Genomic DNA, 18,592 nt, shown 5'->3' with positions numbered 1-18,592 from the left:
TTTGCCAAGCTGGGTGAGGAGGTTGAAATAATTTCCGTTGCGTTGGCAACAAACACAAGCTGGATACAGCTTTGGACTGGGAAAGACTGGGGGTGGGCTGCCAGCCTTGCGAGGGAAGATGATGGGCAGGAGGGGAGGGGGTCGGTCTGGACACGGGGATGGGCACCCTGGGTGGGAGGGGGCATCGTGGGTGACATTTTGGGGGCTCCCCCCAGGCCCATTTGTCTCCCCTCTCTTCTTGCCCCACTGGTTTCCAATGCACAGCCGTGAGGAAGTTCCTTCTGCAGCCTTGTCACCGTCCTTCCTGCGGTAACTAACAACGCCATCCTTCACACCGCGATGGCTCTTTCCAGCTTGCAGGGAATTGTCCGTATGTTATCTTATTTAATCTTCTCAGCTGTCAGCCTCGGGTCAGGGGAGTTAGTAGTAGTTACTGTTACTGCTGTCCCCATTTCACAGACGAGGATACTGAGGTGTGGAGCAAAGGGGCGTGTCCCCAGTCACAGGATAGTAAGTGGCGAAGTTGTAGTAAGTGCTGATCCCAAGTCTCTTGGGCTCCCCCGAGGCCCTGCAAACTACTCCCACAGACAAGGCTCATCCCCTTCCCCTGGCTCCTCCCCCTGCCATCTCTCCACGACTCAGGAGCAGCCCAGGCCTGGAGAGGTCATTCTGTCCATCCCCCTGCCTCTAGCCCAGTGCAGTGGAGCCGCCAAGTGGCCAGTATCTGCAGCCATGATCCAAGAGAGGATGATGGTGGCAGTTGGGGGAGTCAAGGGTGTCAGCTGCTGCTTCTTTTTGAGCAAAGACTTTTAAAGTTTAATGTGATAATCTCATCCTGATCACTGCAAACTGAGGCCCTCATGCTCGTCCAAGAATCCATCACCGGCCTCATACCATGAGCAGGAAGGCTACACTGGGCCCTCCCGCCTCCCCACCCCCACCCTGATGCGTGCCGAGGTGGACTGAGCCTTTCGGCTTGGTTTTAGTGGAAAGAAGGTGGTTCTAGATCACGGTAAGGATAATTTGGGTCTCCCTACCTCGAGACCGGGACAAGTGGACCCCACTTCCTCCCTTTTACATATGCGAAGTTAGTGTTCTAGGAAAGTAAGAAGGGCTGCTGGAGAATCTGGGTGGGAGACCCGTCAGAGGGCATAGAAAACCCCAGCCAGGGACGCCGGAAGTCAACACAGCCCCCCACTCCATTTTACTGGCTGGGAAACCGAGGCCTGTGGCTACTGCCTCTACATCACGCCTGCCCAGAAGTAAACCAATTAACACCGTGTCTGGTTCTGTGTTCCCAGCGCCTGTCTCATTATTTGGGGATTTATGTCTCGGTCACCGTGAAGGACAACCGTCCCAGTTTCCACTGGGGGGAGCCTGGCCAGCCCTGGAGCTCAGCAGGGCTGGAGGTGGTGCCATCCTGCTTGGGGCAGGATGGGGATTTAATTTCAGGGGGATTTGCAACCAGTGGGGAGCCGCCCTGGGCACATGGTAGCTCTGGGCTATTTTAGGAGGCAAAAGGCTGGCCCCGTTGGGGGAGGGATCATGGCGAACTTGTTCAAGCCATTAGTGATTCTGTCCTTTCGGTGGGCACAGAAAGGACCTGTGGTGGAGGAGACAGGCCTACCTGAGGGTAAGGCTTCTCTCACCCTCCTGGAACCCGGGGGCCCAGAATTACTCTGCACACCCCAACCTAGTTGGGGCCATGATCAGAATAGAAGCCTGAGCCCTTTTGCTACAGACTTTGCTTTAGCTGGAGCTCTGGGTATTATTCACTAGCAGGAATGATTAGCGTAGCCATCTCATAATTTAGTGGTAGAAATTAAATTTATTGAGCACTCAGGGAAGGCCCCGTGGGGCTGGGAAAAAGACTCACCCTTTAAGGCAGGCACAACCAGGCTCCTGTCCTATATAGGCTGCTTCCAAGCTGGTACCATGGGCTACGTAAGTCCCTTCCCCCTCTGAGCCCACTGCCCTGTCTCTCAAGCGGGGACCATAACACCTCATTAATGATACTCATATCATTAATTGGACACATATTACGTCAGGCACTCTGCGGGGATGATCTCACATCACCCTGTGTGTTGTCATGTATTAATGGCCCTGTTTCACAGATAAGGAAACCGGAGCTCAGAGAGGGAAAGTAACTTGCCCAAGCCCACACAGCCAGAGTAAGGAACCCACTCCGTTTCTGGTGCTCACAGTGAGGGGCGGTTCTTTCCTCAAGTCCAGCAATAAGTATTGGTTGCCTTTGGTGGGCTAAGCATTTCTCTAGGGCTGGACATTCTTCACAGACAAGACAGAGGGAGAGGAGATAACAGGATGATACTGGGCTGCCCTGAGAATTGAGTGGCCCAACTAGAGACTAAGCAGCTTTATTTAGACTAAGGGTCATTTTCTGGCCAGGGGAAGGCAATACCCAGGGCCTGAATCCCTCCTTGGACGAGTGGTAAGTGGGCAAGGGAGCACAACCTGGCCCCTCCAGCCCTCATGAAAATGCCTTCCATGCTTCCTTCCTCCTCACCCCACAGGTGACGTTACAGGAAAAGTCACCAGGCCTTTCGAGCCACCATGACATGGAGCAAAGAGAGCCTAGACCTTGGAGTCAACCAGACGGGTTCCAACTCTACCCCTTTCTAGCTGTGTGACCTTGAGCAGGTGAACTAACCTCTCAGAGCCTCCCTGTCCTTATCTTCAAAGGGAGAAGAGGAACACTCCTCAGGGCTAGGGGAGGGATAAAGGTGTGGGAAGAATACAGAATACAGAAGGGCCTCAACTAATGGCAATGTTTTTGTCTGTGTGTGGGGTTGGAGTTTAGGGGCATGTTATTCCCAGGTGTCTAGGTGAAGCCATGTCTTTGCAGTGGCACTAAGCTGGCACCTGTGTTCCTGCTGAATGATTTCAACAGGCTGGGCAGAAACGGAGCGCCAGTAAGCCTAAGCATAAGGTCTGGTGCTCCCAGTTCAAGAAATCACTCTTTTGGCGACGAGATGGGGTGGCTGAACTTGCCAGCATATCATGTGAAATAGCCCTGGGGTTGCCGGGGGGGGGTGGTTCGTGGACCCTCAGTTCTGTATAGTGCTGACTCGAGAGTGCAGAAAAGTTAAGGACTGGGCAGCATTGGGAGAAAACAGGGTTGAGGATCAGGGGAGTGATTCTCTCTTTTTCTGTCCTAAAAGAGGACATCGAAAGCCTAAATTAGCTTAGAGGGATGTCACTAGGATAATAAAGCCCCTGGAAACAAATGTTTATTAAGTTGCTTAGTTCAGCTCAGTTGGTCACCATGCAAGGTATTGGGTGGAAGAAAATAAATAAAAGCCTGGAACTACCCCACTTGGTGCAGAGGGGTGGCTGGGGCAGGATTTGGGGAAGACACGTCAATACAGTGTGATAAATACCGTGTTAGGGACCAATACAAGGTGTCCAGGGAGAACATAGGAGGGGCTTCCTGGAGGAGGTGGCCATGTCAGGGGAACAATAGTTGGAGAAGAGACCCCTTAGGACGAAGCTGCCAGCCATGTTGAGCTGGCTGTGGAAGGTGGTGTGCATTCCTTCAGCACCACTGAGGAGCAGATCTAGGGCCTGTGCATGAGCATGAACGTTACAGGGAAACAGCTTCCAGGCCTCCATACTTCTGTCACTGAGAACCCTCCAACAATGGAATAGGCCGTCTTGTGAGGCAGTGAGCTCCCTGTCATTGGCATGTGCGAGCAGAGGCCAGAGGGTAACTCTGGCAAGTTACAAAAGGGACAGGATGACCTCTCAGACCCCTTCCAAATCTGAGCAACTGTGATTCTCCACGGACAGACACAGGATGTGGACTGGGACGGACAGAGGTGTGACTGGATCAAGTGAGAGGGCGGGTGTGCTGCCGAATGGGCTTTTTTTTTTATAATAGCTGCTTTATTAAGATATAATTCACACAGCATCCACTTCACCCAGCTGAAGTGTGCAACGCACTGCGGATTTGCTTGTAGAGTGGACATGAACTCATGCATAACTGTCTACCCGGCGTCTGTGTGCTAAGCATCCAACTTTGTGCTGGTGCCTCAGGCACCTGGGAAATAAAGACTGTGTCCTCACAGAGGAGACAGGTAAGTAAGTGTTCAAGCAAAAGAATGACATCTTGGGAGATGTGCCAAGAGGAAATAAAGCAGGGGTTGGAGCAAAGAATAATGGCGCTAGGGCAACGGGGCCTGGGGAGGCGACATTGGAGCTGAGGCCTGAGCGACAAGGAAACGACCCTGCGGAGGTCAGGGGAGAGTCCAGGCCGAGGGAGCAGCAGGAGCAAAGGCCTCAAGACAGGAGTGAGTTGGTGGGTGTGAGGCCCAGCAAGCAGTTCTGGGAAACTGAGTGGCTGCCAGGTGCCCTGCCCCAGTGGGTGGGGTATGGCCAGAGCTCTTCATGGTGGGACCTCCTCTCTCCAGGCCTGGTCCACAGGAGGCCTGCCCTACCCCAACCAAGGGTGAGCAGCACTGACACCTCTTCTTTGGATACAAGAACCATTTCTGTCTCCTTCCTCTGAGACTAATTTTCTGACCCTGTTACTGCCTCCTCATTAACAGCACTCTCCAGAAGTCCTGCCTCTAGCCCCTGCCCTCCCCTGCTTGGCTTCATGCTCCTGCACTGTGCCCCCACTCTGGGCCAGACGCCATGCACTGACTCCCTGGGAGAGATCAGAAAAGACCCCCAGGTGTGTGTGTGTGTGTGTGTGTGTGTGTGTGTGTGTGTATGCGCGCGCGTGTGTGTGTGTGTGTGCGCGCACACACACACACACACACACACACACACACACACGGGTGAAATTTCCTCCCCCTGCCCCAGACCCCCAGAGGGGGATCCTAGGAGCAGTCTGGAGTCTCCCACTTGGTGCTCACTTCCTGTGTGACTTTGGGCCAGTTAACATCCCAATCTTTTCGGTTTCCTGGTCTGTAAAATGGGGATCAAACCCATTCAGGCAGAGGAGTGGTTATGAGGGTTGAATGCGATCCCTCCTGGCACCCAGTGGGTGCTCCCTGAATGTCAGCTTCCTCCTTCTCTCTGCGCTGTCCCCCAAAAGAGGGGCAATTTGCAGGGGGTGGGGAGATCACAGCAGAGCAGTGGGACGTGGCCACTTTGGGGTTCCCTTCCCGGAGCTCTAGGACCCCTCAGACGCTGAGGAGCATTCTATGCCTAGCGGGCCAGGGGTAGTAGGGAGGATACTCACCAAAGGGCCCAGCCCTTTTGCAGGGAGCACCGCTTGGTCCCCCCTCGCCTTTCTTCCCGGGAAGAGCCGCCGCGCAACTCCTTTCCGGGGTCTCTCCTGCGCTCCGCTCGGAGCGGCGCGGCTCCTGGCACCTGCTCCGCACGGGCCGGCCGGGGGCGGGCTCGGGAGACCGGCGGCTGCCCCGGGACTCGCAGTCCGGGACTCCTCCGCCACGCACCTCCAGGAGCCGGGAATCCGGATCGCCCTGGGTGGCGGGTGGCCGTGGGCCGCTAGATGCAGCCCCGCTCGGGTCCGCAGCGCCCTTCAGGTAGGCGCCGGCGCTGGGCGGGGGCCCGCACTCGGGCTCCGTCCCCATCCCGGACCGAGCGCCGCTGGGGCTGAGCGCCTGAGGGGGCCCGCGCGCGCCGAGGTGGGGGTGTAGGGCTGCGGGCAGCGGCAAGGACCCTGCCCCACCTTGGCGGGGGTGGGTGCAGCGGGGCGGGGGGGGGGGGGCGCAGGCAAAAAACGGCAGCTTAGCCAAACGCGGACGCTGGGAGGGGGGCAAGAGTGATGGCAAGAAGGACTTCCAGTTTCCCCTGGGGGGAGGGAGGCTGGGAGCCACAGAGCAGAGAGGGTGAGACTCCCACCCTAAGGAGGGGACCATTGTCTGGAGACGGGGAGCTGGACAAAATCATTCCCCTTTTCCTAAGGAGTTTAGAGAGAACCCCAAAATCACCTCACCCTTATCAGCCCCTGGGATAGAATAGAATGGAGGGAGTAGGGGAGGGGAGGTCTCCTGCTGTCTTCTGAGGGGTGCAGAGAGCACACTCACCACCCCTCTCCACTCTCATGATCCCCAGTCATTGGAGGCCTTTCTGTCCTCCCTTCCCCTCTCAAGCCCAATGCCTCATTTTCAGCAATGGGCATAGGTTGGGCCCTCCTGGCTGGCCTCCCACCCACAACTCTCAAACAGTCTGGGGACTCCCAACCATCCTCCCTCCAGCTCCCTCTGGCTCCCAGCCCTAGTTTGGGAGTGCTGATGGTGGGGCCATCACCGGCAGGGAGGCAGGGAACGGGGTTTGGGGGAGCTACTGCTCGGCCTGGACGGGGAGAACAGGCTGTGGACAAGGAGGCCAGTGCACCAAGATCCTGGGCCCTGGTGCTAAGAGAGGGGGGAGGGGGCATAGGGGATCTCCTGCACAACAAGTCAGGTTTCCCAGGCCTTGCCTGGCAGCGGAGGCTAGGAAAAGGGGTGCTGAGGCTAATATTCCCTTCCTTACCACCCCCACCATCACAATCTTAGAAGCAGTTGCTATGTGGCCACTGTGGCCCCTGCAAAGAGAGATGCAGGTTAGATAGCAAGAAGGACTTCCTTCCTGAGGGTGGCTTGAGGGTCTTTTGAGGGAGTATCGCTGCCCAGAACAGGCAGCCCCTGCCTTTGGGGGTGTCAGGATGGCAGGAGGCCCCCCTGGGACACCCAGCCAATAGGGGGTGAGGACCGGGCAGACTGAGGGAGGGGAAGTGGTGGGAGACGGTGACCTCATCTCTGGACCATGGCTCTCCCTCTCCTCTCGTGCCCTCTCTCTCCTTTCCTTGGGGCTGAGTGTTGACTTTCAGCACCTCTTAGTCAGTTCACTCTTGAAATCCCCAGCACCCGGCACCCCCAGGAGAAGCTGATGGGCTTCCTCTGTCACCACTTTGAATGGGAAGACAGACATGGACACTTTGGTTTGCCTCATGGAAACCCCCCACCTGGCCCCTGACATCTGGAACAGCTGTTGCCCCATCCCAGGGCCTCCTGTGCCTCTCAGGCCACGCTACTCCTCTAGGTGTGGGCCTCTGGCTCCTCTGGGGTGTGACCCTGGGGTGACGCCAGCTCTCTGAGTCCACAGGATGGCTGGGGTGGTTGCCACCCTGTGGTGGCCATGCACCGAAGTGGCTTATTCCCCCTTGCTCACCCTAGACAGGTGTCAGCCTTGGGAGAGGGGAGGTGGGGTATTGAGGAGGGGAAGCTGGGCCCAGGAAGGCTCACACTCTTCTAGGCCAAGAACAGACAAGACCTCCCTTCTTCCAGACACTTCTCTCTGCAGCTGGGTTGGTGGGTGGGGCAGGTTCCCCAACCCCTGCTGGTGATCCTGTGAGCGACTGGGATGGGGGTTGTTAGGGTACACCCCCTGCTCCCGCACTGTAAATGGGAGAGAACTCATCCTACTCACCTGCCTCTCTCTTTGACTCTGAGCCTCAGCTTCCCCATTTGTAAAGCCTCACCGGGTTGTTGTGAGGGTTAACGGAGAGGGTGTTCGTACAGTGGCCCAGAGGGCAGTGGGCACTCACCGCGGGCAGTTCTTTCCCCGTACCCGCCTGCCTTTCTCTGGTGACAGAAACAGATACAACCCGGCCTTCTCTTTACCCCCTGCTTCAGAGACAGCTGCTCGGTGCTTCAGTGGCGACACTGCCTGCAAAGGACCTAAGAGATTAGCCCAGCCCAATCCTCCCTCTCCAAAGACAGAAAACTGAAGCCCAGAGGGACGGGGACTAGCCCGAGCTTGGCCAGCCAGCCAGGCTCCCGCTCAGACGCAGGGCCTGGGACCTGGCTGGGAAAGGTGGGAGGGCAGATGTTGGCAGACTCGGGGGGAAAATACCAGAGTGTAATTGGGCTCATTAAGGGTTTAGTGAGGGAGCCCTTCATGCCCTGCCAAAGGCTGGGGACAGGCCTAGAACCTTCCTCTCCCGTTAACCCTCTGGCAAAAGCAGCTCTTTCCTGAGGACCCCCTTCCCCAGGCTGCATCTGAAACAACTCCCTTCTCTGTACCTTATAGCTTCCAAGGTCCCTTTCCATCCAGCCCTCTGTGGGTGGGCAGGCCAAGAGCTCTGCCTCACTGCAGTGCCTGAGGGCCCCACTGAAAGCCAAGTCCCAAGTCCATTCATCACTCAGCAAGAGAGTGGTGGAGAAGGAGCCCTGGGGTCCTGCCTGACTGTTCCCTCCACTCCCCACCCCCTCCAGCTCCGTATGGATGGACAGACACACAGACAGACAGACAGCAACCCTGGCCCCATCAGCTCTCCAGCTCTGGTGTGAGCCTGCCTTTAAGAGGGTGGCCCCCTCCACCGTCCAGCACCCTCACCCCACACCCCCGCATTAGCCCTTAACTATTTCTCAGGGAAGGTGGGAGCAAGGAGCTTTATCCCCTTCCTGTGCAAATCAGACAGACAGACACCTGAGTACATGCATGCACTTTTTCTCTGCTTTCGCTTGGTCTTTTTCAGAACTCTGTTCAGGTTCAGTTCTCCTTTCTTCACATCCCCCTCTCCCAGCCTCTCTGGCTCTGGCCCCTTCCTGCCAGGGTGTGGCACCTCCCTGCCTGGCCCTCCAGCCTGTTAGGGGCTGGGCACCCCCAGGTGTCCCCAGGAGTCCTTCCCAGAATTTGTAACCACCCCCTGTCCCACCCAGAAGTTCAAAAGAGGGCTTGGCAGGCCTTAAGGACAGGTGGGATAGGGCAGTGGCTGAGGACTTGGGCTCCAGGGTCAAACAAGTGTAGGTTCTGGTCTGGCTGTGAAACTTCTCAATGCCTGTTCTCGAATCCATAAAGTGGGATAATAGGTTAATAATAGTGCCCAACTCATGGGGTTGTTGTGAAGCTTAAAAGAGATCCTATGTGTAAAGCACCTGGCACATAGTAAGCTCTCAATAAACAGGGCTGTAATTATAAAGAGGTGGCCTGGGTAGCTGGGTAAAGGGGGAGGCAAGGAAGCTTCTAGAAACAGCTCTTCACTGTCTTTTCATGTACTGTATTTTTTAATTATTGTTTTTTAAATGTTTACTTATTTTTGAGAGAGAGAGAGAGAGAGAGAGAGCACGCGCGCGCAAGTGGGGGAGGGGCAGAGAAAGAAAGAGAGAGACACTCAGAATCTGAAGCAGGCTCCAGGCTCTGAGCTGTCAGCACAAAGCCCAACGTGGGGCTTGAACCCACAAGCCGTGAGATCATGACCTGAGCCAAAGTCGGATGACTGAGACACCCAGATGCCCCTGTCTTTTCATGTACTTTAAAAAAAGTCCACTCCCCTACCGTGGGACTCAGTTTTCCTCTTCTGTTAAAGAGAACGTGTGAACCAGGTCCTGTCCAAGTGTAGGTCCAGCTAGGGTGAGTCGTGCCGCTGCTTTACAGGGGCCAGGGCAGGGGGTGCTGGCCTGGGGTTAGACCGATGTGTACGTGCCCTAAAAAATGCCCACCCCTCCACATTTTCTGGCTGGGAGTCAGAGCTTGGCTGGAGCAGGGTGGCTCCTGAAGGGACAGCTGGGGAGGCTGGGTCAAGCAGGGCAGGCCGCAGCAGGCCAGCAGCCTGGCCGGGGGAACACAATTAGCCCCGGAATCCAGGCAGGCCCTGTGAGCCCAGAGGCTGTATATCACAGGGGTTTAATCAGCCCCTGTGGCAGATATTTGTCTGCTCTCGTGGCCCGTGTCCTCGGCCCGCCTGTCATAAATTGCTCCGAGATTTCAAAAACCCCCTGTCTCCTCGCTGGTGGGCAGGCCGTGCTCCTAGGCGTGGCCAGGAAAATCTCATTCCCCTGAAGCCTCTTCCCCCCTTGGCAGGTTGGACCCCCGCCCCCCACACACACACCTCCAAAACACTTGCATCTGATACTCTCTTCCTGCTCCTTCCTCCTGCTGGGAGGTGGGGGGAGAGACTTGGGCAGGCAGCCACATAACCCTGATGACCTCCACCTAGAGGTGAGAGAGAGCCCAATGTAGGTGGGGGCTCAGTGCTGCATAAGAGGGGGGTCAGTCACAAGGTGAGGGGAGTAACCTTCCAGTGTGCCCTCTGTGGACAGAACTGTGCCCCGGACCCCAGACAGTGCACAGGAGGTTTGGTGTGGTCCAGGTTGGGGAGGCAGCCTGGTTCCCCCAAAAAGTGTGGAGGAGTGGGCTCCTCCCTGCAGGGAGGGGTATAGAGTTCCACCTCTTAGCTTCCAGCTAGATGTTCCCTGAGCCGCCTGGAGCCTGTCACTGGTACTGCACCCCAGCCACCCCACCAGGCTTCTGGGACGGCTGCCTTGAAACCACCAGGCACCTACCAAACCCCAAGAGTCAGACCTTCCCTGGATTCGTTTTCTAGGGCTACTGCAACAAAGTACCACATGCCAGGTGGCCCAAACAACAGCAATGCATTGCCTCACGGTCCTGGAAGCTAGAGGTCCAAAGTCACGGGGTCATCAGTGTTGGTTCCTTCCGAGGGCGGCGAGGAAGTCACAGGTCCCTGACCTCAGGGATTCTCTGGCCCCACGAGGAAGGCTCAGGCCCTGTCCTCAGGAAGCCCCCAGGATGCAGCACAGGCGGAGAGCACGCACACTGATCCAGGAAGGAAGTGAAAATTAACACAGCTCGGTGTGAGAAAGGGGGTCGACCACCCCCAGAATAGAGCCAGTGAGAGGCTGAGGAGTCAGGCAAGAAAATTTCAGAGAAGTGAGCTGGAAAGGGAAGACTGTGGCATGGATGAGGGGCATGGAGGGGTGGGGTATGTGTCTGCAAGAGGGGGGAGGGGGGGGAGGGAGGAGAAGCTGTGTTCAGCAGACGCAGGCAGTAGGGCCCAGGTCGCAACTGAAAATATCAACTGTTGCCACAGCCCTGGGTCGCCAACACAGCAAGGGACATCTGGAGCCACGTGGGGCCGGGGTGGGGATGGCTTCACACACTGTCAACGTTTGTGAATGTCACCCGGCCGGGCACTGGACACAGGGAGGTAGGGTTTCTGCAGTCACCCCTCTGGCTAGCGGCCGCAGCAAAAGCGCCACATGCCTGCCTGCATCAGGACTGTCAGCGCCTGCTGCGGGGCCCAGAATAGGGCCCTGGCTTCCACGAACGTGACTCCCCTAACCTCACTGCCGCCTGCCCCTCGGTGCCCGCCCAGTCTGGTCTCCAGGTCTTCCTCTCTGAGCTTTGCCCAGCGGCCGAGTCCCCAGCTGTCAGCCTCTTGGTGTGCAGGCATTTGTGACACTCTTCTAGACAGTCCTGTATTTTTTTTAAATTTTTTAATGTTTATTATTTGAGACACACACACACACACACACACACACACACACACACACACACAAAAGGTGTGAGTGGGGGAGGGGCAGAGAGGCAGAGAGAGGGAGACAGAATCCGTAGCAGGCTCCAGGCTCCAAGCTGTCAGCACAGAGCCCCATGCGGGGCTCAAACTCACAAACCGTGAGATCGTGACCTGAGCCAAAATTGGACGCTTAACCAACTGAGCCGCCCAGGAGCCCCAATATTCCTGTATTTTAACGCTGTTTTGGTTGAAATGGACCCCGTTACGCTCCCTTTTGCCACCCTTGGGTTGGGGATGCCCCAAAGCTGGGGAGTTTCATCTGGGACACGGGACTCAGGTATCTCCTGAGTCCTGAACCCCTCTTGCTCCTTCTCTGTATTCACAACACCCAGCCTTGGTTCACTTGTCTCCCTCTCTATCTGCTCAGGTATGAAGCGGCCACTGAGCCCATCTCCCCCGGGTGAGAAGGAGCCGCCCACATCTGGAGCTACTGAGTGCCCCCCTCGGCCCCCAGAACTGCCTAAGCCCAAGCGGGAAAGAAAACGGCCATCCTACACGCTCTGTGACGTCTGTAACATCCAGCTGAACTCAGCAGCCCAGGCCCAGGTGCACTGCGGGGGGCGCGCCCACCAGAGGCGGCTTCGGCAGCTCAGCTTGGGAAAGACCCCTGCCGGGCCAGGTCAGTGTCGAGGGGCGCCGCTCCCGCAGGCTTGGTCTGGGCCCCATGAGCGGCACTGGGTCTGTGGCCTCTCTCTGTGGCGTCTTGGGTCTGGGATCCCCCCAAGGGGGTCTCAGGGTCTGAAGTCCCCCTGATACCGTAGAGTTTTATTTTGCATCTGGACAACCCTCTTTGGGGTCTTTCAGGATCTTGAGGATCTTTAGGGCTGAAGACTTCTGTTGAGGTCTTGTTGGGATCTGGAATCTCTCTGTGGGGAGACTTCTGGGGCCAGGACCCCTAAGCAGCATTTCTCCAATCTGGAGCCCTCTGGCAGGGATAGGCTATCTGACAAGGGTCTCACCTGCGGGGTGTCCTGGGATCCTGAAGGCCGGGTTCAGCAAGCTATGGAACATTCCAGCTGAGGGACAGGCAGGGGAAGCCTCTCTTCCTTTGGCCGCTGGACTCCTGGCCGGGATTTCTGCCTCTCCCTGGCCGGGGTGACTTTGCAGAGGTTTGGCTCTAAGCACTGAAGGGGCCGCTGGCTACAAGACAGATTTCTGGGGGAAATGGGTGAATGCATTCGTGAGGGTGATTCCAGCTGACAGGCACATAGGGGCCGTGGGGGAAGCAAGGAGAGGCAGGCTGCTGGCTGACTGGGAGAAAAGGTTCAGAACCAGGCCCAGTGTGGGAGGTCGAAGGGCCAGAACTTCCGCCTGGTTCCTGGGGGCAGCACCAGAAACCTACTTTGCAGCCCAGGTAGGCAGCTTTGCCAGAGGGCTGTAACAAGCCTGCCTGTTCTTACATTTTCATTTATTCCTTTTAATTTTAGAGAGAGGGAAAGAGCACAAACCGGGGAGAGGGGCAGAGGGAGAGTGAGGGAGAATTTTAAGCAGACTCCACACTCATTGTGGAGCCTGACACGGGACTCGATCTCATGACCGGGAGATCATGACCGAAGCGGAAATCAAGAGCCACCCAGGTGCCCCAAGGCCGCCCGTTCTTTGGGTGAATAGTCATGGGTCACCCATTGTGTTCCCTGCACTGTGCTGGGGACTGGAGACAAATCCTGGTCCTGCCCCTCACCATCCTGCGCCAGGATTGAGTCCGTCTTTTGGTCTGAGACAGACACAAAAAGCAGCTGAGTGTTGTGGGTGCCACATGGGGGTACAAAGGAGAGAGGGTAGTTATACCTGGGGACACCAGGAAAGGCCTCCTGAAGGAAGCGGGATGTGCTGAACTCTGGAATAGGCGCACGGGAAGAAGGGACGCGGCAGGCGGAGGTCACTGCGTAAAGCAAAGGCAGGGAATGGTCTGATGGCTGGTAACTGCTGTCCACCTGAGCGCTTGGGGCTGGACGCCAACGCTGTGATTCTGAGTAAGAGTGTATCTGACTGTATGGATGTTTCCAGAGTGTGTGTGTGTGTCTATATACGTCTGAGCTCAAAAGCCACTCACTAATTCATTAGGTATTTATGGAAACCTATGTACAAGCTGCTGTTCAGAGGATTCATAGTTGTACTTCTATCCAGCTGTACTGAAATATTATTGACATGGGACATATGTAAGCTTAAGGCGTACAATGTGATGACTTCATGCATATATATATATATATATATATATATATATATATATATATATATTAAAACAATTACACATATACATGATAAGGTTAATACCTCTATCCCCTCGCATCTTTATGATTGTGCATGTGTTGATAGCCTTTTTTAATGTTTATTTTTGCGAGAGAGAGTGTGTGAGCGGAAGAGGGGCAGAGAGAGAGGGAGACAGAGGATACAAAGTGGGCTCCGCACTGATAGCCCAGAGTCTGATGCGGGGCTCGAACTCACGAACTGTGAGATCATGACCTGAGCCGAAGTTGGACATTTAACCAGCCGAGCCACCCAGGAGTCCCCGTGTTGATAATATTTAGTATCTTCTCTCAACTTAAGTATCTAGTGCAGTGTTTTTAATTATAGTCACCATGCAGTGCATTAGATCCCCACATCTTATCTGAAAGCTGGGAATTTGTACCCTTTGCCCAACATCTCCCCATTTTTCTGACCCACCAGCCCCTCGAAACAACCATTGTAATTTCTATTCTATGAGACTGGCTTTTTAATTTTTTAAATGAATTTATTTATTTTGAGAGAGAGAGGGTGCACAGGGGAAGGGCAGAGAGAGAGAGAGAGAGAGAGAGAGAGAGAGAGAGAGAGAGAGCAAGAATCCCAAGCAGGCTTCATGCTATCAGCATGGAGCCCAATGCAGGGCTCCAACCCACGAACTGTGAGATCATGACCCGACCCAAGATCAAGATTCAGATGCTTAACTGACTGAGCCACCTGGATTCAGTCTAAAGACCCGCTTTTTTAGATTCTGCATGTAATTGAGGACATACAGTGTGTGTCTGGGAATTCATATTTTTCAAAGGTGGCATACCTACCTGCCAAAAAAGAGTTGTCTGAATACACACGCAGACAAGTTTGTCCAAGATAATAACAGTCTTCACAGAGGTGGGTATATGGTGCTTGGAGAAGTGAGTCACTGTCCCTCCAGTCATCTGTGCTGGCCCGTGCCGGGATTCTGCACAGAGACGTGCTTGGTGCCTGCGATCCCTTGCATCTTTATGATTGCATATGTGTTGATAACATACACGGTCAGGCACACACACAGTCTGGAGGGGGAGACAGCCATGGGGCCAGACCTTTCTAACCGTCTTGTTGAGGGAGTGAGCAGCACTGTGGGAGCATGCGACAGGGATGGCCGTGCCTTGGGCAGGGATGAAGGGTCCTCGGATTTCCAGGAACCCTGGAATTTAGAGCCTCCAGCCAAGAACCTGCTCTCCATTGGCCTCATTGTTTCTGAGTCTACTCCAGGCCGTGACCCCCCAACACCCACCCACTCCCGTGGATCTCTCCTGTCTCCTCGTCTCTCTGAGGGCTGGGGTGGGAGAGGCAGGCCCCCATAAGAGGATGCCAGCAACTGCCCTGCAGTGAGGGGTGGGGGTAAGAAGACCTCAGGCATGCGGAAGGCCTTTCCCAGCCCTTGGCAGGGACTGGGCCAGAGCAGAGAGCCCTTGGGGTGCAGCTCCGGAAAACCAGAGTCACGCCTCAACTTTCAAGAGGCTCCAGGCAAAGTATAAGGAGCCTTTAACACACTGATTTGTTCCTAGACACGTGAGGTCTCAGACCTGCGGCAGCCAGGAGGACCACGCTTCCCTGGCAGGATGCTGAAGGTGTGGGGGTGGGACAGCCACTCTGGGAGGCCTCCTGGAGCTGTCACTTTGATTAGGGGTCTGTGGGGCTGGCGGCCTGCACAGCGACAGGCCGTCACAGGCAGCGAGGCAGGGACCCTCTCCTGCTCATGTGCCCGAGGCCATCCTTGGGAGGGGGAGGCAGGGACTCTTCCCTCTCTGAGCCTGCTTCCCCATGCTTGGGTCAGAGGCCTCCTGACTCTGCGACACCTAGGTGAGCCTCGAACTCTTGGGACAGGGCACAGGATGAGGAAGTGGCAGGTACCCCACACTCCCCCACCTCCCCTCTCCAGATACCTCTGCAACTTCCCCTGCCCATGCTCCGCCCCATCTGTCTCCCACACAGTGCGCCCTTTCATTCTTCAGGAATGTGTCTTGAGCCATCTCTCCCCAGCTCCTTGCGCTGCTTCCCACAGGGTGGGGAGTGTGGGCACCAGGCACCTCCACCCCAATAAGGCTGAACTCAGTGACCCTACTGACCATCACACACACACACACACACACACACACACACACACACACACACACGCCTCTAAACCATGTTAGGTGGTTCCTGAACATCCACGGAAAGGTTTGCCGGCTCAATCCTCTTAGCTCCAACCTCTAGTGCGGATGTTGGGCTGGCACAGGGAACACGTAAGCATCTACTTAGGACCTGAGCTGTTTGGAAAGCACTGCCACGTGCAGCAAGGCATTCCCTCCTCACCCAGGCAAGCCAGGAGTAGATGATGGCATTCAGCCCTCACTTTATTTATCTGTTTGTTTGTTTATTTGAGAGAGAGCACGAGTAGGGGATGGGCAGAGGGAGAGAGAATCTTAAGCAGGCTCCACGCTCAGCACAGAGCCTGACACGGGGCTCGATCCTACAACCCTGGGATCGTGACCTGAGCCAAAACCGAGGGTCAGACGCTCAACCAACTGAGCCACCCAGGTGCCCCAGTCCTCACTCTACATTGGATATTGGAGCTTAGGGTGTTTAAGCAACGTACCCAGCTGGGTTCAGATCCTAGCATGTCTGACCCACCCACCCTACCCACTTTGCTGCTGAGGAGAGCAGCACTTATTAAAAGATATTGGGCCTAGGGGTGCCTGGGTGGCTCAGTCGGTTAAGCGTCCGACTTCAGCTCAGGTCATGATCGCAGTTCATGGGTTTGAGCCCCGTGTCGGGCTCTGTGCTGACAGCTCAGAGCCTGGAGCCTGTTTCAGATTCTGTGTCTCCCTCTCTCTCTGCCCCTCCCCTGTTCACGCTCTTGTCTCTGTCTCAAAAATAAACATTTTAAAAAATTAGAAATAAGTAAAAATAAAAGATATTGAGCCTTAATATTTTAGGAATGAGGAGAAGGGATGTCCAGAGAAGGTGGACTGGCTCCCAGATGACTCCACGGTGCTTAGAACCCATGGCCTCTCCTCTGCCCTGTGCCTTGGTATCCTCCACTGAAAAATGGGGAGATGCCAGCCAACTCCTCCTTGGCCTCGCCCCGCTGGGGAGGGGAGGGGAGCCTCCCAAGGCCAATCCATCCCTCCCTTCTCTTGGCAGGACTGACCCAGCCATACAATTCAGGGCCCACCCCCAGGTCCACCGTGAGGACTGCAATATGACACCAGAGCAGAGAGAAGGGGATTTCAGAAATCACTTAAGTTCCAGACAGGCCAGGGGGGCCTTGAGTGGGGAGTGCAGGGTAGACACTAAGGGGGACAGGAGAACAAGAGATGAACTCAGACTATAATGGATTTCAGGGCATAGACGCTGTGTCTTTGGGGGCAGGGAGGGATCAGAGTGGCAGGCGGAGGCTGTCCCCTGCCCTGCACCCTGAGACCTCCCCCAGCTCCTGCTCTAATCAGACCTTCCATCTCTTCTCCGATTCTTTGCACAAGCCTCTTGCTGCGTTCGTTCGGAGCCTCAGAGATCAAAGACCTTGAACTCAGGTCACGCCTGAGTCCCCGGCTTGATGAGCTCCGCACCCCCCATTCCCCGCAGATGGATTAATTTCAGTCACATCAGGAAGCCCCGGAAGCCCTCCAGCCTGTGCCCCCATCGCTTCAGTATCTCCCTGGGCTGCCGATTCCTCCTCAGTGCCCCCAACCCATCCCGAGGCCTTTGGGTACATGTTTCAGAGAAACCGTGCTCCCCCAAGGCCACTGGGAAGTTCTTCTTGCAGTCTAACCACTACCTCCTGCTGCTGTTCTCCTTAAATGGCAGGTGATAGAAGTGCCCCCTTGCTGTCCCTGGACAGCCATCACATCCCCCTCCCCCAGGTGTGAACCTGACCATCAGACACTTCCCCCCTCCCCCCCCCCCAGGGACCACCAGGAAATGCAAGGTTGTCTGGGTAGAGAATTAGGGGGCTTAGCTCAGATCCCTGCCCTCAAGAAGACAAAGATTCTGTCTGTGTCTGGGTGGGTTAATTAGCTCTGGGCTTGAGTTTCCTTCCGCTCCCCAAACAAGCAGCTCCTTCCCCCTAGAGCCTCTTCCTAACAAACCTGTTTTCGGGAGCTGCTGCCGCCAACCCCTCCCCAGACCCTTTGCCGGCTGTACTGGCTGCTCCAGAGATTACAGGTTATTGTCTGGCGGAGAGAGGACGCTGAGGGGGTGGGGGGCTAGCGCTGGGACTGGGCTTGGAATGCCAGACTGGATCCAGCTGTGGGGTTGGCTGCCTTCTCTCCCCCATTCCGCCCCCTCCCAGCCACCAGGTGCTCAGGTGAGTAGAGAGCTGGCCCTCAGTCAGGAAGAGGAGGGGGAGGAGAGAGCAAATGGAGAGACAGAGACTGAGGGGTAGGGAAGGGTATGGGCAGGGGAGGGGTGTCAGAAGTTCTAGCTGATCAGATAACCATGCCCCACCCCACCTGGCATTGCCCAGGGAGCAGGTCCAATGGTCCAGGTACTGGACTAAGAGGGGCAAGCCGCCTGCGCTCCCTTCCCCCACCTCCATGGCCAATGCTCTGGGATGAAATCGGGCCTCAGTTTCCCCTTCAGCAAAAGGAGGCCAATGTAAGGGGACGGGGGGGGGGGGAGAGGATGAGTGAGGCTGGACAGGAGAATGGGGGCTCCTGTAGCAGCAAGCCCTGAGGCAAGGCTTCAAAGTCCAGCAAGAACTTTCTGGCAGGCTGAGAAGTGGCTGGCAGAATCTCCTTTCTGGAGGTCTGTATGGGCAGGGTCAACTCTGTCCCTTGTCCCCATATTTGCCCCATAGCCCACCGTGGGGGCAGGAAGTGTCCTGTGCTTTCCACCCTGGTCAGGATGGGAGAAACTAGGGAACAGGCAAAGGGAGAAAGGGCCCTGCACCCACTGCTTTCCAGCGGCAACAGGAGTCCCTCCCTCCGCCCTCCCCTCCTGTCCCTCACATCCCCACCCCTTCCCTCTGTCACTCTCTGGCTGGTTTCATTTGCTCCTCAGACGGCGCGCTCTGCGGTGCCTCCGAAGGCAGAAAATGCTCTTGGGTGAGTGCTGAGG

At 56.1% G+C, this 18,592-nt stretch overlaps 1 protein-coding gene across 13 annotated transcripts in view; it reads left to right on the top strand.

Moving 5' to 3' along the window:
* Positions 1-18,592, top strand: part of LOC101090157 (transmembrane protein C17orf113) — a 50,810-nt gene that overhangs the window by 10,484 nt on the left and 21,734 nt on the right. For 2 of the 13 annotated variants that reach the window (XM_023243490.2, XM_023243489.2), the window contains exons 1-2: positions 5,374-5,513; positions 11,661-11,912. In XM_023243490.2, the coding sequence (XP_023099258.2) occupies positions 5,480-5,513; positions 11,661-11,912 (286 nt within the window). In that variant the 5' untranslated portion in view covers positions 5,374-5,479. Of the gene's footprint in view, positions 1-2,531; positions 2,659-3,926; positions 4,095-5,371; positions 5,514-11,660; positions 11,913-18,535; positions 18,580-18,592 lie in introns of those variants that run through there. The other 11 variants (XM_019817890.3, XM_019817892.3, XM_045045069.1 and 8 more) reach the window with 10 other exon arrangements.

The sequence above is a fragment of the Felis catus genome, chromosome E1, assembly GCF_018350175.1.
Source record: "Felis catus isolate Fca126 chromosome E1, F.catus_Fca126_mat1.0, whole genome shotgun sequence".
NCBI lineage: Eukaryota > Metazoa > Chordata > Mammalia > Carnivora > Felidae > Felis > Felis catus.
Note: the sequence above shows the minus strand (reverse complement) of the source record. Positions and strands in the feature narration are given on the sequence as shown.